The sequence below is a fragment of the Macrobrachium nipponense genome, chromosome 42 (assembly GCF_015104395.2).
Source record: "Macrobrachium nipponense isolate FS-2020 chromosome 42, ASM1510439v2, whole genome shotgun sequence".
Taxonomy (NCBI): domain Eukaryota; kingdom Metazoa; phylum Arthropoda; class Malacostraca; order Decapoda; family Palaemonidae; genus Macrobrachium; species Macrobrachium nipponense.
The window spans coordinates 50,698,624-50,723,201 of record NC_061103.1 but is presented as its reverse complement, the minus strand read 5'-3'; the positions used below and the strand labels follow the sequence as shown (position 1 = coordinate 50,723,201).

At 42.6% G+C, this 24,578-nt stretch overlaps 1 protein-coding gene across 1 annotated transcript in view; it reads right to left on the bottom strand.

Moving 5' to 3' along the window:
* Positions 1-1,247: 1,247 nt before the first annotated feature.
* LOC135213204 (uncharacterized) overlaps positions 1,248-24,578 on the bottom strand; it is a 46,203-nt gene continuing 22,872 nt past the window's right edge. The window contains exons 3-4 of the mRNA XM_064247179.1: positions 23,491-23,664; positions 1,248-4,820 (exon numbers count right to left, since the gene is read on the bottom strand). Of these exons, the coding sequence (XP_064103249.1) occupies positions 1,304-4,820; positions 23,491-23,664 (3,691 nt within the window). The 3' untranslated portion in view covers positions 1,248-1,303. The remainder of the gene's footprint in view (positions 4,821-23,490; positions 23,665-24,578) is intronic.

Sequence of the window (24,578 nt, the reverse complement as noted above, 5' to 3'; positions counted from 1 at the left end):
TGCTATAACTCTCAATGCATTTTTTTCTCACCAACATTATTACTATTACCAGTATTATGATTACTATCTTTTATGCTACCTCAGCTATTTTGTGGATAAGTGCCGATTACTAATTTTTCCTATCATGTTGACTCATATATCTAGATTGTGTATGTTACTGTGTATTTTGTATGTTCATTGTATATGGTCTTGAACCGAAATAAAGGATATTATTATTATTATTATTATTATTATTATTAATATACCTAGACCGTGGTCCCCATAAGGACTGACTCCCTTGAGTCCACTCCCTAATCTACCTTGCAGGAATGGCACCAACATGATTAGTGTGGCTCAAATGTAGGCCAACCTGCCTGGTGGGACCGAGGATAATTCACAAATACTATCACCAATCTTGGCTTACAAGCTAGATACAAGCCAACTCCTATCGTCATAAAATGACCCATCCTCTGAAACCCATGGGCTGGTTAAAAGGTAGTCCCACACTTGACAGATCAAAATGATAAGGGTACCAATGCCTCTAAGGTTCAACTATTGGGTACGTAGTTAATAACGAGGCCACCACAGCTTCTGCTATTGCCATTAAGGGCATCCTTCCTGATAATCAAGACAGATAGTTGTTAGAAAGGCTTGCAAGCATGATAAATGAATGGAGAGAAGTAAACAGTAAAATAAAAGAGTTCAAATGTGCAAACGAGGAAATGCCTACAGATGACCTAAGAAGCAGTATCTAAAGTGATTAGATGGCAAAATAGGAGACAGCTTCTGAAGTATGATAAACAATGAAATATTAATAAGAAATTTTAAAAGATATGCTCATAAAAGGCAGGCTACTATGCCTCAAACAATCACTACTGGCCCATAAGCTCTGCAGCAAACTAGAGAACAAGTACTATTTCGGAGGGTATACCTGAGGGAGAAATGTGGCTTAGAACAAAGTTTTTATTCACATGATTTGGTATCATTTTCAATACAATGTTGTTATTCTGGTATGTTACATTCAGTGACTCATCACCAAACTGTCAAGTGCAGTTTTGTCTTAAAGCATAAAACTGCTTGAAAAAAAATCCTCTCTATCAGGAGAAAAACACAGGGTTAGTAAAAGAAAAAAACCCAGTAGAATTACCTCAGTTTTTATCACAAGCATTTGTTACCATTGGTATAGAATGCAGCAGCAAAACAGTACTTTCATGACATTTTCTCTCTTGGAACATGTAACAAAAAGCAAAATGCAAAAGAATCCCAACTGAATAGTACACAATTTATTTTTATAAAAATATACAAGATATACAAGAGGATCAACTCAATTTTCATAACACTGCATTTTCTGCTTCAGTGTTGAGTGCAACTCTCCTTCACATTTTGCTATTGTACCTTCAGATACATTGCATAACACATTTGGTGGAATTTTACATAAAAGGGACAATATTCTCTGATACAGAGCAGAAATATGGCCTAAATCACTGGAATATTTAAGATCCTTGTTGTCCATCGTCTTATTTACCGGAGTATCAGGCAATTCACCATGTCCTCCTCCTTCACCAGAGTCAAAAAATTGGCCCAGATATATGTAACAATGGAGAAGAATTTCCAAGAGTTGAGCTTCTAAACTGTTCCTGTTAACCTTCTTTCCAGTTGATGTTTTGTCAGAAGCAAACTCTAAAAGCACTATTAAAATACAAGCAGTAGTCATCCTCCTCAAGGATACTGAAGGCTCTCCACCAGGCGGAAACATCTCTTCCACAAGCTTCAATGGATCACTAGTTGCCAAGTACTCCTTAAGTTCTCTCTTGCAAATGCAAATGATCTTTTCATCTTTTTCACTTAGAATTTGTGTATCATTACTTTCCGGGAAGAAGGGAACTGATCCTTGCATCTGTTGAATGCCAATGTATGCAAACAGCCATTTTAAGAAACTTGTTCTAACCGAAGAAATTTCACCAGATATTGTTTCATACACACTTGAACTTTTGAGACACAGGGAAAGTATTAAAAGACCACTTTCCTCTGGACAGAGACGACTAAAGTTTTTTGCAGGATCGTTCAGAATATGTCTCAAAGTTTCTAAACATTTATGGCTTTCTATTATGTGGATGTTATCTTCAAACATGCTTTTTAATGAATCCCAATGAAAAATGACTCCCCTTCTTATTGACTGCAAGCACTTTTCTATATGTATACCCTTCACACATGAATCTTTTGCAGCATGTAACAAACATGAGACTATGTATGTAGTATTACACAAATTCAACACTAGGCCTTGATCCAGGTTCTGGAGCAAATGAACCAATTGCTCAAGGACGCCTGAAAGCTGAAGAACACGTTTGGATGGTAAAAAATAAGGAGGAGGGAGACAGCGACAAAGATTGATAAATAAAAATAGATTCTTATCACTGAAGGGTTTCTCTCTCAAGTTAAAGTGCCAGTCTTCCAGGAGACATATGTCTGCATCCGGATAAAGATGAGCCAGTCTTTGAAGTAACATGATCATTTCACTGCTGTTCTCATCTTTAACCCCACTTTCTAATAATGTATGGATAATGTTTGTTACAACTTCTCCAGCTGCAATTCTTTTCTCACTGTCATTCTGAGCACTACCACAAAATATAAAATCACGTTCAACTCTGCACTGGAGATAACATAATCGCACATCTAAAGGGGTTTTTTCCCAAACAGTACGCAGTTCAAGAGATATCCATTTTTCAAGTGAAAGCCATCCATTCTGTTTAAGTGATCTGATCTGGTCAAAATACAACCTAGCATAACTAGGAACACCCTGACCATTTAATGATGAATACACAGTAGCCATAGTGAGTTCATCCTCCTCCTCAGTAACAATCAAATTAATTCTAGGAGCCAAAAAACAATACAAATCCATCAGTTTCTCTGGAAGCAATGCCAAAGTCTTTCCCTCAGTACCATTTTCTATGTGCCACTGCAACCAGTAATTAATTAAGCAACATGTATGTACACATGCCTGCTTTGTGGACATATTTCTCTCCAATTTCTGTAAGAAATACTTCACAAATGGAACAGGACTTTGATTCATGCTGGATGAATCAACAACGCTACTAAACAAACCTTCAAGAGTACAAATTTCAGAGATTAAAGCTCCTTGAATCTGTATTTTTTCCACTGACAGTTTGTGGTGCTGACCATATTCCAAATGATACAAGAGATAATTAAAAAGTGACAACTGAAGTGTAATGCTTGAAGATAGTAAAGATAAGAACTGTGGAATCCAGTCAGGTTTTGTAATTACTACTTCCCTTTGTTTTTGGCTAAAACAAACTTTCTCAAAAATGTTAACAAATTCTTGGATTACCTGGTAAGAAACAAGTTTAAAATTACACATCCTGGGATTCAGAACCAAGTGAGTTTTGCTTTTCATCTTCAAATCACTGGCTTTTGTTATCTCTTCAATTTTGTGTGATATACGAGAAAGTATGGGTAAGATGACAGAGGCATCTAGTAGTTCATTCAAGATGTTGGAAAGTTCAGTTATGGGTTCTTCTACAACCATTTCTTCTTCAACATTAATGAATATGCCTGAGAGTAGGTCTGATGTAAATTTCTGACATTCTTCAGTATAAGCTTTGTACATGTTGGCAGGAATCTTGCCAGATGAATGCATAATGGATATGAATTTACTTGTGGCATCAGGCTCATCTGGTAGTGTTCTAGGAGCCAGTAAGGTAGGCAAAAAAGAGGACATGTAATAAGGCTTTCGAAAAATAGATGCCTCCAACACCAAGTGTGGTATTTTCCCCGTATGACTAAATTGCTCAATACACATCTCTACTTCCTTAACCACTTTGTCTTTTTCTTCTACATTCTGGCGAGAAACTGTATGACTTTCTAAATTATCCTTCATCTCTTGAAGGCGGGCTCTTGCAAGGTTATAATAATCATGGAGCAAAGTCTGACAACCTTTAGGAACAAAAATATGACTCGTGAGATGGGTACGTAAACAATACACTGGTTCGTGGGGAACCAAATCTGTTAAGAATTGTATGAGGAACACAAAAGACTGTTTATGAGATGCTGGACTTCCTGACTCAGTGGAAAACAAACCACTAAACCACTGGCTGTAAGAGGGAAAGAGGTGACAACCTTCTTGACTTGCATGACGAGCAAATATGAAGCCAATGACTAAAAATTCCATGTCCTGATCATCGCAGCCTTTGCGGATGTGTTTTTCAATAATAGTCTTGAGCAGAGAAACTGCAAACTTGTGGCTATTAATGGTAGTGGCAACAAGGGTCAAAACACACCCCCAATTAACTTCATCATTAGTCACAACAGTGTTCAGACTATGGAGAGCTGCTTCATAGCCCAAAACTATGACTAACTTCTGCATTAACAATGAGAGCACAGGGTTAACGAGTGTTGATCGCCACTTTTCCTGAGATTTCAAAACACTGGTAACATGTAGATTTGGCTGATGAGTTAGCACATAAATAAGCTGAGAAGAGCAATAATTTTGTAATGCCTGTGATGTTACCTTTAAGTTGTTCATTAATAATTCATAAATATTGAGTACTTGTGAATTTCTATTTTCTGTATTTTCTGAACTGCCCTCAGTAAAACTTTCAAGAACGAAATCTAAAAGATGCTCTGTTACTGAATCAAGTAAATTACTGGCACTTTTAGACAATGAATGATACTCACTTTTCTTCAAATTGTATGAGAGATTTACTAAAGCGCCAAGAGCTTCACTTACGATAGAGGTTCCATCTGAATTATCACTGCTATGTAATATAAGCTTCATCAAATCTTCCAAAAGCTTAAGTAAGCTGCCACCTTCCTCATCATGAATGCTGTAAATAATTAAGTTTATGTAAATAACATAAATATAAATACTATACAGTATAACAGTAGGCAGTCGCCGGTTATCGGCGGGGTGCTGAGAAGCGAAAACTGCCATTTACCAAAACTCGGCAATTTATGGCGCTTATACGTAGTGCCAAGTTTCGGTTAATAGCGCCGATATCTTCAGTTGGGTATGTCATGGCACCATAACTCTATTATCAGCACCTGACAGCGCCAATAACCGGAACTTGGCCCTTACGGCGCCATAAATCACAGATTTTGTGGCACTAAACAAGCTCCATAAAACCGGATTGCCATTAACTGAGACCACCAATAACCGGGGACTGCCTGTATACCATATAGGTAAAAAATCTATTTCGTACTTAGCTTATAAAAAGATTTCCATCTCTGCATCTTTCAAATGCCTAAGTTCTAATAACTCCATAAATTTGCTAAAATGATTAATTGTTTTTTTTTTTTTTGTCACAATATTCTCAGTGGAAATTTCCTGATTTCCTGATAATATAATGACTGAAATAATTCTCTGCATCAATATCATTCTAAGTCACTATACATACAATTCCACACCTACTCAAGCAATGATAATTATATAGTACTACAGCACTTGCAAAAATATAAAAATGGTGTCGCCATTACACTTCCAACATTTATTTTATGGAACATAAAAGAAGTGGGCATTTACCAATAATAGTAGAGGCAGTCCCAAGTTATCAGCAGATTCAGTTACATAATGGCAATCCAGTTTTATGGGGGTGTCTAGCACCATAAAATAGGCAATCGGGACTGTCTGTACATTATACTATTCAGAGCACTAGCTCATATAACTTTTTCAAATACAGTAAACACAAATTCACCTAAAAGACAATCCCACTACACTAAGAGGTGTGAGAAACTTGCTCGGTACAGAGGACAACCTTCAGTGTTTCTACAGATGTTCTCTTCCATGCATGCATTTATCAAGCATCCTTTATAGTACACACCACAAAAGTTTACAGAAAAGTGTCCTTTTTATGAATGAACATTTTTTAATATACAAACCACTGTTTTCTCACTCGCTATCTGTGCATCTACGCAAACCCAGACATTAAATTACAGAAAGAACAAGATCTTGAAAGTTGTCAGTCTATATATGAATCTGGTATAACTACAGCTAATTCAACATCTTTCACACTTTATGGCACATATTTGCCAAGTTTACTGAAATGCTCTTGAAACAGGCTGCATATGTGTGTGCTTGCTTTATTACCCTTAAATCTTTGCAAAACTATGTTTCATAATTTCAATGAAGCCTTTGTATTCTTGTTATCACCTGGTGTTACATTCAAGGTTAAACTGTATTTTATGCACAGAATTTTAAGCCAACATTAAAAGGATTTGAATACCAAGGATGTCTCTCAGATACTAGCATTAAAGTAGTAGTATGAACATTGTGATGTATAAAAGGTGGACACAGTAGTACTTGCTATCTTCTTTCAAGAACACCCAGAGATGGACCTCTCTCCCCTATACCTCAATGAGTAAAAGCCAGTTTCTTCATACATAATTTCTACAAGTGTAGAATTGAAGGTTCAAGAGCACAATCTAAGACCTGCATTATGTACTAGATCAACTTTTGCAGTAGGAGGGCAATGCCAAACAATAGATAAAACTAATGCTTTACGTAGCATCAATATAGTTTTCAAATCACCACTCCTTGCTACATGGAAAATTTCACGATGTATGTGTAGGCACTGCATTCAATTTGCATTTCTCAATTATAAGAGGTCAAAATGGTAGCCCACTATAGAAAATAATGCCATGGAAACTTCATTTTTATGTTGTGATGGCTGTGCTAACCAATCCTTTACTCTAAATGTAACAACACGGGTTTTTGTTGAAAATCTAACTGTCTTTGTTGCTGAACCATCTCTTCATATTTTGATACCTCCTGAATTTTTCTTTGCACCTTGATATTATTTTCTCAAGCTATACTAATGGAAGATTAATAAAATAACTGATGAAAACCACCAGCCCCTCAAAACGTTGCACAAGAAATGGAAAATACTTGCACACGCACAACAAATATTACTAGACCATCTTCCAAAAGGGCAAGAGATTTATATATTTGGAATATCAAGCTGAAAGAGTGGGACATGGAAAATCAGGTGAAACCATCAGCATGGAGAAAAGATATTTGAGTAACCCTAGAATGGCAGACCAAGGTCTGAGAGGACCAGCATGTTTTTGCAATTTTTCAGTTTAGCAATTTGTAGATGCCGGGTACCCCTTTCCTTTCCAATAGCTACCTAGGTTTTGATGCTGGTGCTAAGTATGTGCATGTCATTTTCCATCTCTTCCTCTCATTCAACTAAAGTCGTGTTCAGATCTGTGAGACCCAGGTCTACTATATGGTGTGAGGTTTGTGGTACATATAGACCACCAACCTCTAGTATTCCTGCAGAAAATAAAGGGAGTGGATGCTAAAATTACGTGAACTGTAGAAGATATGAGTAACTTTGATTTTGTAGTAGAATATATCTCGGGGTAAAAGGAATGTTATTGCAGACATGATGTCTAGACTACCTGGGGAAGGGAAAGAAGAGAAAATGCGAGATAGTAGACCAGAGTATCTGCCAAAAGGATTTGTAATATTAGTTAGGGAAAAATAGAGTACAGTGGTTCCCCGTATTCGCGGGGGATGCGTACCAGACCCCCCTGCAAATGTTTAGAATCCATGGAATAGTTGGAACCCATATAAAAATGCTGAAAAAAATTTATACCTGTTATTTTTAATAGTTTTATGACAAAAACTGCATTTTATGATGAAATTCATTGAAAAACCAGGAATTTCTGGATATTTCTCATAGAAAAATACCACAAATAATGGGTAGATATGGTCCAGAGAGAAATCCGTGACTCCGGAGAATGCAAATAAGGGGGCCTACAGTAGATATAAAAAGAGAGAGAGATCCACAGATAGACAGAGAAAGAGAGAAAACAAATAATAGAGAGAGAGAGAGAGAGAGAGAGAGAAGAGTCGGAGAGGAGAGAGAGAGATGAGAGAGAGAGAGAGAAAATCGCGTTAAGCAAGTAATGTGTTAGTCGTAATGACGACCATAACAAGCAGAAGTGTTTACCGCATTAGTGGCAATTAAAAATTGCATTTAACGGCTCTGCAATAAAGCTCTGAAATAACCTTTGACCTGCGGCAGAAACCAGACACTTCCAGTGACAAGGAGGTGTTGCAATGAACTACCCCCCAAAAAGGGTGGTTCCATAGATGTCATCATTAATCACCCACCAATGAGGAAGACCAGAAGGCGGCAACAGAAAAAGACCGCCTACTACTGAAGGAGGAGACTTCTTTGAAGAGATGTCGTCAGAAGCAGACAAGCAGAGAACCGGAGAGAGAAGAAAAACAGCAACCAGAAGGTGAGGTCATGCGCTTTACCACCCATGAGGAAGAAAGACTTGAAATCGACACGTCGTGATATTACAACACTTTGCCTCAAACAGACGACAACAGAGTCGTACCACCCTCAAAACTAACTAAACTTGTATGTAAAGCTGTGTAAATATTTAGTTTGTGTTAATGAAGTAAGAAAAACTGCACTGTCTCTTTCTAAGCCTCCTGAGACTACAAGAATCCAGAGTATCCAGAGAATCTACAAATCTACAATAAATATAAAAAGACTGCAATACACTGGTGGCCTACAAATAAATGAAAGGACAAGCAATAAAGTCCCTTACAGATTGTAGTAGCACGTGAAAGTAAGGGAGGTGGTGACTTGATGTTTTGGAAGTGTGCGGTATGGACTGAAGGATTTGGTATCTGAAGGTTTGAAGGTACAGGTACTTGGAAGTGTGAATGAACTGAGGTCGGTGGTAACTGAAGAAGTTTGCTAGAGGCCTGGATGTTTGTGAGTGTCAAATGTGGAACAGTACGTATCAGAGGAGTCTGAGAACTATGATGTTTCCTGGAGTAGCCCCATTTCAGTAAATTTTGATGGCAGTTAGTAAATAGTATAAGGTGATTGTGTCCATACACATTGGAGGTGAGAAACCCAGTGTATCAACATGAGGGAGTGAAAGAGAGAGAACACAAATTGCACTTGCAGTGTTTGAGTGGGGTACACTAAATCTGGGTTGTAGAGAAAAAGAGCTATCAACAGAAATATGAGGAGGAAGCATTGAAGAGAGAATACTAGATTTGTTGGAAGTGGAAGGTGATAGTAAGGAAGTGAATGGAGGATGTTCGGTAGGCGGAAGAGACGAGTATCACTGTGTACGCAAGACGGGATATACAATGATTGCGGGAGGGATTTCAGTGGAGGACTACTGTGGTTTGATTGACACGGAGCACAAATATCATTAGTGAATGCGCATGTGATTAGGGATGTTGAGAGAGTGAATTGGAACAGTAAAAGGAGAGTGGTGAATGGGTCAATAGGAGGTACAGCGGGAAGATCAGTTGGATGGGAAGAAGTGAGGTTGGGAGACTTTTAGGTGGAAGCATGTTTTGTGTTACTGAGAGATGACCAAATACCGTACTCTAGTTTCCTGTCTGGGATGGATTTCTCGAGGAAGAATGGACTGGTCGTAGGTGTTGGGTGAGGAGTTCTGTTGAAAGATGAGGTTATTATAGGGAAAATTCAAAATGAAACAGTAAATAAGGCCAGGTTTGTGGGAGTGATTGATAGGAGTCTGAGTGAAGAGGAGGATATAGTGGAGTTGGACAAGAGTGAGAATGAATTGCTAACAACAGAAGATATTTAGGAGATGCAGCGGAAGTGTTTGATAAGTGAGGAGTTACAGAGGTGTATGAGAGAGGGAGTACCTGGAAGAAGATGGCCTTTGTTGTTAAGTACATGGATACAGTTTGCCGAGAGATTTGTGTTGTATGAAGGAGCGGCGTAATTTTGAAGAAAAAGGATGGGAGAGTTGATGTACGTTCCAATGTTCTCAATGAGTGGAACAGTAAGACTGTGCATTTTACTCCATGAGAAATATGGACATATGGGGAAGTTTAAGTTAATCAAGTTTATGAAAAAGCAAATGTTTTCACCATATTTGAGGAAAATTTGTACGGATGTGGCAGTTAACGAGTGAAGAATGTCAGAAGGGAAAATTATCAGAAAAATGTATGCTAGCCCACCTAGTTTGAAGTTGAGTATGAAAGAACCATTTGAGTCAGTGGAAATTGATTGTGTAACTTTGCCAGTATCTGTAAGAGGAGATGCAGCCATGGTCATTATGGTAGATTATAAGAGGAAGTTTGTAAGTTGTGCAGCAGTGAAGGGTAAGACTAGTGAAAACATTGGAAGAGTAGTCTGTATGGTCTTGTTGCCTGCATGTGTTAGGAAGTCCATACGAATGCTGAGGTGATAATGGGCCAAAGTTTGTTGGTAAAACCTTTTGAGCTAATGTTGAGAGCGTGTGGTTCATGCACGTAGTAACAACTCAATATACATGCAGAGACAAACTATAAGGATCTCTGAGTGAGATATAACAAATATTGACTGAGAGAAGGAATGGGATTTGTTGTTAGGAAGAGTGTGGTAGCAATGTATAATGGGTCTGTACATAAAACCACTGGCATGCCTCCAAGTGTATATGTGATGAATTACGAGGGGTATGATGGTAATATGAATGAGGGTGAAATTGATTTTGAGGGATTTCAGAGGAATGTGGAAGGAGTGAACACAGAGAGTGCAAAGAATGTGGGCAAGGATATGCAAGATTTGGACAGATTTGGGACAACACCAAGTCGTGATAAAGACAAAAAGTGCAGTGTTTGTAAGTTTCCTTTGAGTAAAAGTATTGAAAAAGTGAGTGTGGGAGAGAGTTCGAATGCAAAAGAGTTAGCAGGGTGAGAGTGGAGAATTTTGGATAACTTGAATCAAAGCCTAGCAGTTAAGTGAGAGTACAAAAGAGATGATAAAACAGGTGCTGCTGGGGTTGAGGCAGATGAACCAAGGCTGTGTGAATATAGTGAGGTTGCAGTAGGGGTCAGTGAAGAAGAGGTGGTGAATGAGAAGCCATGACCCAAACTCAAGGTCCAGTTCTGAAATATGAATGGGTGGTAAGAAGGGGATTTTGAAGAGAGAAAGAGAGAGAGAGAGAGAAATTCTATTTCCTTTATTTTAATTAGGGGGAATGTGGTATACTTAAGTTGTGAGTTTGTTGTGGAAAGTCTGTGGTCTTTGAAACTGTTTTGATTTTTTAAGAATGTCTGAAGTGAAGTGGTCTTCATCAATGTTTACTTTTTCTTTTTTGTTTTTTACCTGCAGTTACTGTCTTTCTCCTCTTCTACCGAACCTGATAGAAAAAAATAAATCACCTAGGACAGAAAAGTAGTTAAAAATACAGGAAGTAATAAAGTGTTCAGAAGCAAAGCTGCTAGATTGGAGAGTGCAAAAATAACTTATAAGTACCACCCTTTTCCCCATTCTCCCATATATAACACTAAAGGTGCTAATCTCGATACACTTGCCGCAAATAAAGTTTGACAGCAGGGTAAAGAGAAAGAAAATACTGATTAATCTCTCCAGTAAGAAGACGGATATAAACAACTAAACAAGATAGATGCTGAGAAAGCCGATTTCCAATCTGAAGAAGTCTGGAAGAACAAAGTTGGGAAAATTTTAGCATCAGAAGGGGTTCTTTTGATATGTAGTACTATTAAGGTGGGAGGATTGTAGATTAGACTGAAGAATTAGATCATGATTATTTAATCAGATTAAGGTTCTCCTGATAGTTAGGGATAAAACACTATAGATTTAGGGTTAGGAATTAGGTTTAGGTTCTTTAGGCGGTAAAAGCAAGTTAAGTAAGTTTAAGTTAGATATAGCAGCTTTGCTTGAAAGTCTCAGACTGCTGTAATATTAAGGAATAAGGTTTAGGTTCTTAGGTGGTTGGGGTAAAGGTTTAGGTTCAATGAATAACCTCCGAATCTCTCCATTCTGCCCCAATTATGTAAATATGAAAAGCCCCTACAATGATTGCGCTGCCTTCCTGAACCTGCTATTACAAGAGTCCAAGGGGAAGAATCTTGCTGCTGCCATATCTATCAGCATGCCCAGGTACTTTATCCTCTGCTTAGGTATGAAATCGAGAATATTGTGATTTACCATAACGTCGGGTCACAGCATAACTCAAGAAGGTGATCCTTATCTTGGAAAACTGCTGATGAGACCTCGCCAAGACTAACCAAGCATTGAGATACCTCAACAGACATATCCTGTGCGAATGGGCCCTAGCTGACACGTGGGTGAACACTTGCATGAACATCTGGGGAGCAGTCGAGAACCCAAAACAAAATGCCCTGAACTGGATTACCATCTCCTTTAGGGCAAAGCGGAAGTACTTGCCAGAGGACGGATGAATGGGTATTCAAAAATATGCAACCTTCAAGTCCACTGTAAGCATGAATTCATTCTCTCTGTTGGAAATGAGCACTGAACAGGCCGTTTCCAAATTGAACAAAGTCTGGCGAACGAATCAGTTCAAGGGAGAGAGATCGATAGTTGGCCTCCACCCCTCCCCGTTTCTCCAAAAGAAAGAGTCGGCTGTAAAAGCATGGGGACCAATCTGTCATGACTTCTACAGCATGTTTTCTCAGCATCGCTGTAATCTCCTTTTGGAGAGTGAGATCCTTTGGCAAGCCAATTATGGAAGACAGGAGTTGGTTTGGAGTGTCGGTGAGGGGTGGTCGTGACTCGAAGAGACATAGATAGCACTCCTGAAGGACAACCACTATCCAGGCCTCGGCTCCATGTTGCCCAATGTCTTGACAGGCTCTCTGCCCCCACACCAATGGCAGCTTGTGGAGAAGAATGCTGACCCTAGCATTTTCCTCCCTTCTTTCCCTTGCCTCCCTTCCCTTTACTGAACTGGAAAGGAGATGAAAGGGGGCATGGATGCACACCCCTCTTGCTAGGGGCAGAAGAAGGCTGGGTGATTCCTTGAGCACCCCTTAAAACCTGGGACTTCTTATGGCCTGAGGAACTGTTAGCTGGACCGAAAGACCAGGCCGTAGTGACACACAAAGACCCAAATGCCTTTGTCACTACATGATGAACAGGTTGGTCTTATCCTTGACATGACGCTTGTCCACCACAGCATCTACCTCCTCTTGAGGGAAGCAAGAGGCAGAACCCAGCAGCAATCCATTTCAAAGAGCTAAAACAGAGTCCCTCCTCTTCAGCATCAAGTTGGACCACAAGTTTGCCATCTGGTTGGCCAGGTAGGAGATAACCGTACCACCAGATAGGCACAGACTCCTGAAAGCTAAGCCTTCCATGAGGTTAAGGCAACCCCCAGAGGCTGCAATCATGGACAGTGAGACCACAGGTCCACCCAGGAGACCGCCTGGAAGGTTGCCATGGCAATGGCTTCCAGGCTTGCTGCTTCCTGTTGTGTGAAGAGAAGACTATGTCGTCTACTCCAAGATACTGCAGGAAGAGACCTGAAGCTAAGTAAACCAAGTCTGGGTCAACCTGTTTCATTGGCAATGGCGACGTCGAGGGCACGTAATACTTCTTCTGGTGAGGCAGAGGCAAGGGAAGTACCTTGGCCAAACGATTGGATCGAAGGGAACTCTCCTCCCGAAAGACAAGAGAGTTCACTAGATCCAAAAATCCCTTGGCAAGTGAGGACCAAAGCAAGCCTACAGAAGTTCTGGATTCCTTCTTAAGTCCTCAGGGGAGTTTGAGACGTGAAGGGTGGTCAACGGACACAGCCAAGGTCCCTTCCCCGAGATCATTGTGTTGATGGGTCAATGTGGCAATCCCTGGAAAGGTCTTCTGAATCTCAGGAGAATCTGTGTCTTGGGGCAGAGGACCCTCAAGTCCGTCCAATTCACAGTCCTCTCATGATACTCTACCTGCAGGTGGGAGAACCTCACCAGAAAGTCCTGGTCCCTGCTCGACCACTAAGGCACATGAACGGGTGGATCCAAGAACCTTGCTTGCCTTATAAGCCTTCATGATAGAGCTGGCGTAGGATGCAATCAGGGATTTTGACAAAGGAAAAATCTATTTCTGTGTTCGACCTGTGTAGCCTGGTGAAAAGTTCCTGTAGCTCACTTTTCTAAGTACAGGCAGTCCCCGGGTTACGACGGTGTCGGCTTACGACATTCCGAGGTTACGACACTTGTCAATAGACGTTATTTCCAGGGTTACGACGCATGTTCCAGGGTTACGACGCCTACAACGCTCATTTGGCAGATGAAATATGGCACCAAAAATGCAAAATAATCAATATTTGAAGGTTTTTTTGATGAAAAATGCCATAAGAATGCAGTTTACATAGTTTTCAATGCACCCAAAGCTTTAAAAGTAAGGTTTTCTTAGGATTTTTGATGATGTTCCAGCTTACAGCGATTTTCGGCTTACAACGTGTCTCAAGAACGGAACCCCCGTCGTAACCCGGGGACCGCCTGTATAAATAGATCCTAAATATACCAGAGAAAAAAGCTAGCACGGTATGCTGAGGTTACTACCCTTGTGCGAGCACCCAAAGGGTGTCGGGTATAACGTACAAGGCAAGTGGAAGCCACTATTCACACATTTTCTGCCAATTAGAGGATTCCTTTCCAAAATCCCTCTCACGGCAAGAGCCGTTGCTAAGGTTACTCCTCCCACCTCGCTCCCGCTACTACTACCCGACTCGCGTGCCATCTACATTCCTGTTTTTAGCTCTGTGACAAAGTGCACACGTTTTTCTAAGCTCCCAAGAATTCCTCTACATTTAACGATGTCGTCTGCAAAACTTCCTCCTTCTTCTAAGTTGAGTATTCCAATTTGTGTTTTCGTAACTTATATAGTTGCGGGGCTTCCCAAATTGGCCTTCGGCCCCTTAGAAATGTATTGGGGGGCCGTCGGCATGTCCGCCATTTCGGGAGCATCATCAGAACGTGTGTAGTATTGGTACACATTATTTCCCTTTTAATTTTAACTAGATCAAAAAATTTTTATGCATACAGTCATCAGACGTATCTTATATTACGTGCTTAATGATTATCCGAGTTAGAATTGGTTCGGAGAGAGGCCTAACGCGCTCATGAGGTCCTCTGGGGTTTAAAGAAAGGTTGATTAGTTTATATTCTAGCCCCCCCCACAGCTTCTCAAGAGCGTGTTAGTGCCTATCTCGGCGTAATATTAGCATATTGTACATGTAAAATTGTTAGGCTACTAGTAGCCTATCGCATTTATCCCGGGGGAGGAGAGAGAGGTTTCTTTCTCCCTCCCCCGGTGTGAGATGTGCAAGAGTTATTGTTTAAGACGAACCAAATAGATGTTGAGTTATGCAAGATGTTTTCATATCACTGAAGAGGTTGGAAGAGTTGCTTCCCCCCCCCGCTTTAACCGACCAAGCCTGAGTTAGACTTGGAAGGTAGGCACTCGCGAACCCTTCTACCCAACTCGCAATTCCCAGAATACTGCCAGGAAGTCGAGGGGACAAGAGAGAGGGAGTGAGTACCCTCACCTGTCTTATCAGAAACGACGGTCCTGGCAGGAGGGGAAAGCCAAGAGCGATCGGCAACCAGCAGTGACAATGGCTTTACAGGTCTAAGAGAGCCCCTCCTCTAATGCAAACATGGGAGGAGGGCTGTCCCAAGAGGGCAGAGGCTCACACAAACACTCACGAAGGCTCTCTACAGGTAAGCAAGCCCATTCACACAAACGCAAGCTAACCCGGGAAGAACGGTCACACACTCTCAGGCATTAGCTTGGACTGTCCTCACGACGTACTCCAGTTGTCTTTGAGGCCGAAACCTCCTGTAGAGAAGACGACTATAAGGGGGACCTCCTCATAGCAACTCCAGGTGAGCGAACACTTAAGTCAGCAGCACCTTCACAGGACCCTAGCCGCGTACTTGGGCAAGTAGTGGTAAGGGAAGCACCTGCATGCTTGAACCCAACCTTCTCTCACGTGCCTGAACCAGAACGTGAAGCTCACTCCATGTTACTGGTTGAGGTGACTAGAGTTTTCCCAGAAACCTAAGCATTCACCTCCTTGGAGGTCTGCGTACTCAAAGGTTCCGCAGTACACGAAGGTTCCGCAGAAGTTCCCTCTGCAGAAGTGGTGGGTGCCCAGACTTCCTTGGACGTTCACGCACCCACAAGTCCTGAGTCCGAAGACCGAGGAGAGCCAGAAAGAGATCAGTGTCTTTCTCGGGGAGAGAGACCCCTTCAGAAGACCCAGTGTGGGACTTCTTCCAGGCAGGAGAAGCTACCTCCTTCCTCTGCTTGTGGGCTTTGGAAGAAGGAGGGGAGGAGGTGGCAGCAGACAAAGATGATGATGATGGTACCTTCCTACTTCTCTTCTTAGACTTCTTTGACTTCTTCACCTTCTTCAAGATGGTGTGGAGGAGCAGGAGCAAGCAAAATGGTGAAAATAGCAGGGACATGAGGGGATGTCCTATCAACTGGTCATCATGGTAATGGAAGTAGTAGTCACTTTTGCACGAAACGACATACCCAAATCCATAACAGATTTCGCCAAGAACTAAAATTTCTTGTCCATCTTGGACACTAACAAGGAAATGGTGTTGGGATCGGAAACATGGGATACCTGGTCTGGAGTAATTGGTACTAAAGTTGGAGGACTATCAATGGGTGAAATATTCAATAAAAGTGGAGAAGATAGTGACGGTTTGTTTGCCTCTAAAGGCACGGGAGTTCTCTCTACTCTAGTTTTACTACCCGCTCTAAGAGCTGTTTTCCTTTTCCTATCTTTGTCCATCTTATCCAAATGAGTTTGAAAAGTCTTCCAACCTTGTTCATCTAAACTACGGCACTCATCACAAGTTAATTCCTTGCTACAGCACTGACCCCTACATTTAACACATTTGGAGTGCGGATTGTAACATAGTTTAGCTAATCTAGTTTTGCAACCATCGCTGCAAAACCTAACTGAAGAAGAACTAGTATCAGACATCTTCGTTAAAACTTGCTAATAACTAGGCAGCTAACTGATGAAGCAAAAAAGCCAACCAAGAAATTGTACATCACCAAAAAGAAAAAATCCACAATGGCGACAAAAGTTGACTGCAACAACAAACCACCGGTGTTACCCCGTGGCCGGCAGAAAACAAACTGAAGTCTAAAGCTCAGCAGTACCAGGTATTCCCGAAAGTGGGCGGGATCTGTATCACCTACACAAACAATGGCAGCGCAGCTACCGCCACCAGGAATTTGAATTTTCGACTGCCAGGTAAGAAAGCGTACAGCTAATGTAATTGTTTGGTAAGTCACTTATGTGAAACATGATATTGTTATGTTACAATAAAGTTTCATACATACTTACCTGGCAGATATATACATAGCTAAGACTCCGTCGTCCCCGACAGAAATTCAAATTTCGCGCCACTCGCTACAGGTAGGTCAGGTGATCTACCGGCCTGCCCTGGGCGGCAGGACTAGGAACCATCCCCGTTTTCTATCATATTTTCTCTCTTCCACCTGTCTCCTGCGGGGAGGCTGGGTGGGCCTTTAATTGTATATATCTGCCAGGTAAGTATGTATGAAACTTTATTGTAACATAACAATATCATTTTCATACAATCAACTTACCTGTCGATATATACATAGCTGATTGGCACCCTTCGGTGGGGGAGGGTAAGAGACAGCTACTATATGGAATAGACAGGTAAACAACATATGTTGTAGGTATAAATAAAACCTTGGTTCCTACCTGATAGGTGGTAGACTTCGTGGGTGTTTGCCCAGTAGTCTGCATCACCTCAAGAAACTTTAGCGAGATATATGATCTATGGCCAAGAGTTCTTGTGGGTCTGCCGATGGGGGTCTTATCCGCTTACTCGGCAGAGCCTAAAAGGACTTTGTCAATGGGTGCTGATCCACTTATATGACAATACACCTTATGAAGGAGCACACAACCAATCCCGACCACCTGATCCTAACCATATGTTAGAACTAAGGATTGTTACGAGTTATCCCCGAACTCGTCACAACAACCGTAACTCAAAACCACTACGCACACATACATAATTTTCCAAAAAAAAAAATTATACTCAACTAATTGGATATGACAAGAATTCTCTTACTGAACAACATAGACGGCCGCCCGTGCGAGCCAAATCCTCCATTGTTCGAAGAGACTCTCGACCATATCCAAAAAGAAGAACAGTATATACATTTAAGGATTGGTGTCGGCTTCCGTACCCAGAATCGTATCTGCCGATACGATAGGACCTAGAGAAAAACACTTCTCATACGTCACACGTACGTCTTTCAAGTAATGAGATGCAAATACTGAGTTGCATCTCCAGTATGTCGTATCAATGATGTTTTTAAGCGACATATTCTTATAAAACGAGAGAGACGTCGCAACCGCTCTTACTTCATGAGCTTTTACTCTCAGTAGTTGTAATTGTTCGTCAGGACAGACCTTATGAGCGTCCGTAATGACGTTTCTTACAAAAGAACGCCAGAGCATTCTTGGACATCAGTCTTGTGGGGTCTTTTACCGCGCACCAAAGACCTTGTCTAGAGCCTCCCAACTGACGCTTTCTCTGAAGGTAGAACTTCAGAGCTCTCACAGGGCATAGAGACCTCTCTGCTTCTCTGCCTACGAGACTCGACATTCCTTTGACTTCGAATGACTTAGGCCAGGGATTCGTGGGATTCTCGTTTTTCGCTAAAAACAGGGTCTTAAACGAGCAAATAGCCGAGTCTCCCTTGAATCCTACTTTATCCTGCAGAGCTTGTAATTCACTAATTCTTTTTGCCGTAGCTAAAGATAAAAGGAATAGGCATTTTCTAGTTATGTCTCTAAACGATGCCAGATGAGGAGGTTCGAATCTATCCGAAGACAGATATTTGAGGACTACGTCCAGGTTCCAGGTTCGGAGGTATTGGTTCCTTAGACTTTGAAGTCTCAAAAGATCTTATGAGATCGTGGAGATCTTTGTTATTTGCCAGATCTAATCCTCTGTTCCTGAATACAGCCGAGAGCATACTTCTGTATCCCTTTATTGTGGATACGGCTAGATGAGATTTTACTCTCAGGAATAGCAAGAAATCCAGCAATTTCCGCTATAGAGGTAGAGGAGGAGGACAACTTCTTGGTTCTACACCACCTTCTAAATACCTCCCACATTCGACTGGTATACTTTCGTAGTGGAGGTTCTGCGTGCTCTCGCGATCGCGCTTGCCACTTCGCGAGAAAAGCCTCTCGCTCTGACAAGTCTTTCGATAGTCGAAAGGCAGTCAGAGCGAGAGCGGGGAGGTTTTGATGGTACCTCTTGAAGTGTGTCTGAGAAGATCCGTCCTTCTTGGTAGGGATCTTGGAAAGTCTACGATCCACTCTACCACCTCCGTGAACCATTCCTGGGCCGGCCAAAAGGCTATTAACGTCATCCTCGTCTCTTTTGACGCCACAAACTTTTTCATTACTAACCCCAGGATTTTGAATGGGGGAAAAGCATAACGTCTACTCGAGACCATTTTAGGCAGGAAGGCGTCTACCATAATTGCTCTTGGATCTTCCACGACCGAGCAAAACACTGGGAGCCTTTTGAAATGAATGTTGCGAAGAGATCCACATGAGGAGTTCCCCACAGAGACCAGAGATCGAGACACACTTCCTCGTGTAGAGTCCATTCTGTATGAAGACCTGGTTCCTCCTGCTGAGCCTGTCCGCCCTCACATTCCTTACTCCCTGTACGAATCTTGTCAGCGAGGGAGATGTTCCTGTGAGACGTCCCAAAGTAATAGGTCTCTCGTGAGCTCGTAAAGGAACGAGGAGTGCGTCCCTCCCTGTTTCCGAATGTAGGCAAGTGCGGTGGTGTTGTCCACGTTTACTTGCACTACCTTGTTTGACACCAGAGGTTCTAGGCTCTTTAAGGCCAAATGTACTGCGAAGAGCTCCTTGCAGTTTATGTGCCAGGACACCTGTGCTGGATCCCAGGTGCCTGACACTTCCTCTGAGCCTAATGTCGCTCCCCAAACCAACCTGTCTCCGACGCGTCGGAGAACAACACTAGGTCTGGGTTCTGTGTTCTTAGAGAGATCCCTTTGTTCTCTTCCAGAGGTAGCAACCACCACTGTAGGTGTGCCTTTATCTCCACTGGGATGGAAAAAACGTCCCGACAGTCGTCGGTTGCCAGCTCCAAGACCTCTTGAGGAAGAATTGAAGTGGACGTATATGAAGTCTTCCTAGAGGGAAGAATTGTTCCAGCGAGGAAAGCGTCCCCAAAAGAAGGCTCAACCATTCCCTCGCCGACTTTGTTGCTTCTCTAAGAAGAGAGAGATTATCCGCAAACCTTTTGCGGTTCTCTCTTGCGAAGGAAAAACTCGAAAACCCGAGAATCCATCCGAATCCCAGATAGACTAGGTCTGTCTGGGGGTCAGCTGAGACTTCTCGAGGTTCACAAGCAATCCCAACGCCTTGGTCAAATCCAGAGTCAAACTTTAGGTCCTCCAAGCACTGTCTCTCCGATCTGGCCCTGATGAGCCAGTCGTCTAGATACATAGAGACATTCACTCCTTTGAGGTGAAGAAATCTCGCCACATTCTTCATCAGGCTTGTGAAGACCTGAGGAGCTGTGGACAGGCCGAAACACAAGGCTCTGAACTGAAAGATCCTTCCCCCCGTCATGAAACGGAGGTACTTCTTCGATGAAGGGTGGATCGGGACGTAAAGTAAAGTAGGCGTCCTGGAGATCTAGAGACACCATCCAATCTCCTTGTCGTAATGACGCTAGGACTGAAGCAGAAGTCTCCATGGAGAACTTCTCCTTCTGAACAAATTTGTTCAGAGAGCTGACGTCCAGTACTGGTCTCCAGCCTCCCGAGGCTTTCGCCACTAGAAAAAGCGATTGTAAAACCCCACCCCGGGGAGTTTTGATCCAGTACTAGTTCTCTCGCTCTCTTGTCCCACATTTGTTCCACCATCGATCGAAGAGTATCCCTCAGCACAGGGTCCTTGTACTTGGCTGATAGTTCCCTTGGTATTGACGTTAGGGGAGGAGTGTTCAGGAAAGGGATAACGATATCCCTTCCTTATGATAGTCAATGAAGACGCGTCCGCGTGGCTATCAGTGTCCAGGCCTCCACGAATCCCAGGAGCCTGGCACCTACTGGTGCTTGGAGGGAGAGATGTTTCATTTTCCCTTTTTTAAAGGGACGAAAGGCAGACCTACCTCTCTCTCCGGAGCCTTCCTTCTTGCGGGAGGTCTGGAGGTCGGACCACCTCGAAAGGGCTGCATTGATGTACTAGGTCCTTTCTTGTCAGATACCGAAACAGGTTTCTTCTTCCTAGCTGACTGCGTCAGAAGATCCTGAGTCGCCTTCTCAGTAAAAAGAGTTGAGCAACGTCCTTCAACTAACTGAGAAGGGAACAAAAAGTCAGAAAGAGGCGCATACAGTAGAGCTGCCCTCTGAGCATGCGAGGACTGCCTTTGTTAAGAAGGCGCCATACACCGTCCTTTTCTTTAAAAGACCTGCCTCCAAATAATGAAGAGACTTCAAAAGAACCATCCTGTACCGCTTTGTCAATGCAAGACAAAATGCATAACAGGGCTTCAGGTTCGATTCCTTCTGAATCATGGGCTTTCTTGGACATCACCCCAAGGGACCAATCTAAGAAGTTGAAGACTTCCAATACATGAAAGAGTCCCTTGAGGAGATGATCCAGTTCAGAAATACTCCATGTAATTCGTGCAGAATTGAGACTTGGACGCCTTGAAGCGTCAACCAAAGTCGAAAAATCTGCCTCTGTTGTAGAAGGGAGAGCGATACCCATATTCTCTCCCGTCTTATACCATATGCCTCTTTTCCCAGCTAATCTTGCTGGAGGCATGCAAAAGACTGTCCTGACTAAGTCTTTCTTAGACTTCATCCATGAGTCTAAGGCGTGTAATGCCCGCTTCATCGAGATGGTGGGTTTCATGTTAAGAAAAGACGAGGGCTTCTTCGTCTTAGCACTGGAAAAGAGCGAGCGCGGAGAAGGAGGAGCAGCAGGAGTCAACTCGTCTCCATACTCCTCAAGAAGCAGGGTAGTCAAAACCTTATAGTTGGACAACCCTCTCTTCCATGATCTTCATCATCCGAGTTTTCCTCCAACTCGGGATTTATCTGAGTCTCCGTTCTCCTTTCTGAACTTTCCTCTTCTGGAGGAGACAAACTCCTAATAGGAGAGGGGCTAAGGGAATGATACTCTTTCCTTTTCCCGTTTTACAAGACCTGGAACGGCGTCACAAGCTCCGGCTTCTCTTGAACTTTAGAAGACGCCTTGTATGACGCTTCCCGTTCTCCGAGTGTCATAGCTGACGTCTCTTGCTGACGTCTTGATGACGCTTCACGCCTGGAAGACGCTCCGCTCTCTAAAGGCGTCCTACTCGGCGTCACAATATTGGATGGAGCGTCACGTCTAAGATCCGCTTTGAATGACGCTTCACTTCTAAAAGACGTCTTACGTTTCTCTGGCTTTCCGAAACTCTCGTAAGCCCCCGTTCTAGCTCTCGAACTCGCAGCTTCTGCAAGACGTTTAGCAGTTTCACGTCTGTCTTGACCGCTTCTCTTCGAGGAGGTGATGTAGAGAGGACGAGACTTCTTAATTGGAGCGTGACGTCCTTCCGACGGGGTGCTAAAACTCCCACAAGAGATGACAGTTGTCCTGAACCGCCATAATTATCTTTCTTGACGCTTCTCCCACGTCTAGTGCATGACGCCTTTCGTCATCACTCGGGAAGAAGAAAGAAGGGGTACTTCCGCACAAGCGTCAGGTGACGCTGACGCCACCTTCGCTTTCTTAATAGCAGACGGAGCGTCATCTGAGAAGCGCTCTGGGCTCGAATCTATGTCGGGCTTCATATGACGCTTCAGCGGTCTCGATAAGTTCGACTCCTTCCACCCTCGTTTAGGTGAGGGAGAGGGAGAGGACGAGAAACACTCGCGAAGGACGCTTTTTCTATAGCGCCCTTGAGCCGCCTGCCATGAAGCAGAGCTAGCTGAAGGGACGTCTGACCGTTGGGGATTCCCCACGACCTCCTTAAGGCTTTCGACTTTCCTCTCCTCGGGCATAGGGAGCTTGGAAGAGGTCTAGGCCTGGGAGCGTCGCAGGGACGATCAAACGCCCCCACTCCACAAACACTGGGAGAACTCACTTCACTGAAATGTTCACTATCACTAGCCTTACCTTTTGGAGTCGGCCATCTTGGACTTCATGTCTCTAATAGTAGCTTTCAGATTGGCGATTTCCGATGCGAATCCGAAAAAGCACTCTGAGAATGAGATATATAGGGAGAATCTACATCAGTAGGATTAGAATTATCTGTGAAAGGCTCAATAGGCCTTGAACTCACACCTTTCAGTCGTCTAACTCTATCCCTCTCTAACTTCTTCAAATAAGAAGTCAAAGTCTTCCACTCTTCTGCATTCAATCCCTCGCATTCCTTACAAGATTAATAGCAGACACCTGACCTACTGTAGCGAGTGGCGCGAAATTTGAATTTCTGTCGGGGACGACGGAGTCTTAGCTATGTATATATCTGGACAGGTAAGTTGATTGTATGAAATCTAGTTTTAAGAAAAAGAAACGGCAACAGTAAAATTTATGGAAACAAATCTTGTTCCTCCTCTATATCAGCAGCCAAAATATTTTTAAAAATGAATAAAATAACACCCATATTCACAACAGGAGGCTTACCTTTTCAAGATCTGCTCAAAAGAAACAACACCAACACAGATGAACTTCCACAGGGCTGTCAATGGTAAACTTAAAAACAGTGGATCAGAAAGCAGCAGCTTGCTTATGTCAGTTTGAGCTAAGGTTCCTTTTTTCAGAAGGAGTTTTACCGTTGATAATAATCCCTCCACGTCCCTAAAAGAAGTGGAATTAATGATGAAGTTTAATCATACAAGTCAACTAGCTAAAACTGTAAAATATCTACAAATACTCCAATTTTTTGAAAGTAAATTGTATTTTTCCTAACTATACAAACCTGAGGTCTTACATAAGGATTTTACTTTGAGTGCCAGCTGGAACTCGGTCGTAAGATTCTATAACAAGGTAGTCAGGCAGTAACTGCTTGTCTGCTAGTCGGGAGTCCCGCCCGACTGGATATAAACATTCCGCTTTGCTTTAGGCCCAGGAACAGAGTGAGAGGTGTCATGAGGTGGGCCTATATGTAAAGGACCTCAGGTTTGTACAGTTAGGAAAAATACAATTTACTTTCAAAAATTTTGATTAGTTCCTACATGTTATACAAACCATCGGCCCCTTACATAAGGAAGACTCACTGATTGGTGGGAGGAATCTGAGTCTTGTAAACAAACTGGTGTTTGCCCAACCAAGGTTCCCTCCCTGGTCATAAGAACAAGGGGGGGGGGGGAACCTAGCCTCTGTCCAACTGATTGGAGTTAGATCAATGCAAGACCAATGGACAGACTTCCGGACCAATTCATAAGAGGGAGGCATGCGTACCTCTTATGAATAGCAAGCAAGAACTTAAGTCGTATGTAAGAGGCCAAATATATAGCACTGGGTTTGTCTCTTACTGCTGTCCACTTCCCCCCTTTTTAGGGAAGGACGGATTAATGCTTCTATCCCTAACTAAAGAGATAGAATGGAGCTCAGTTACATAGCTTACCTACACCGTCATCCTCTCCAGGATGTGACGACCGCTATCCTCTGCCCGCAGGAAGAGAGAAGAAAGGAGGAAGGAAGAGAAGCCAGTCACACTCTCATTCACTCTCCCTTCATGCAATTACCACAAGGATGAGATGCAACCTTGT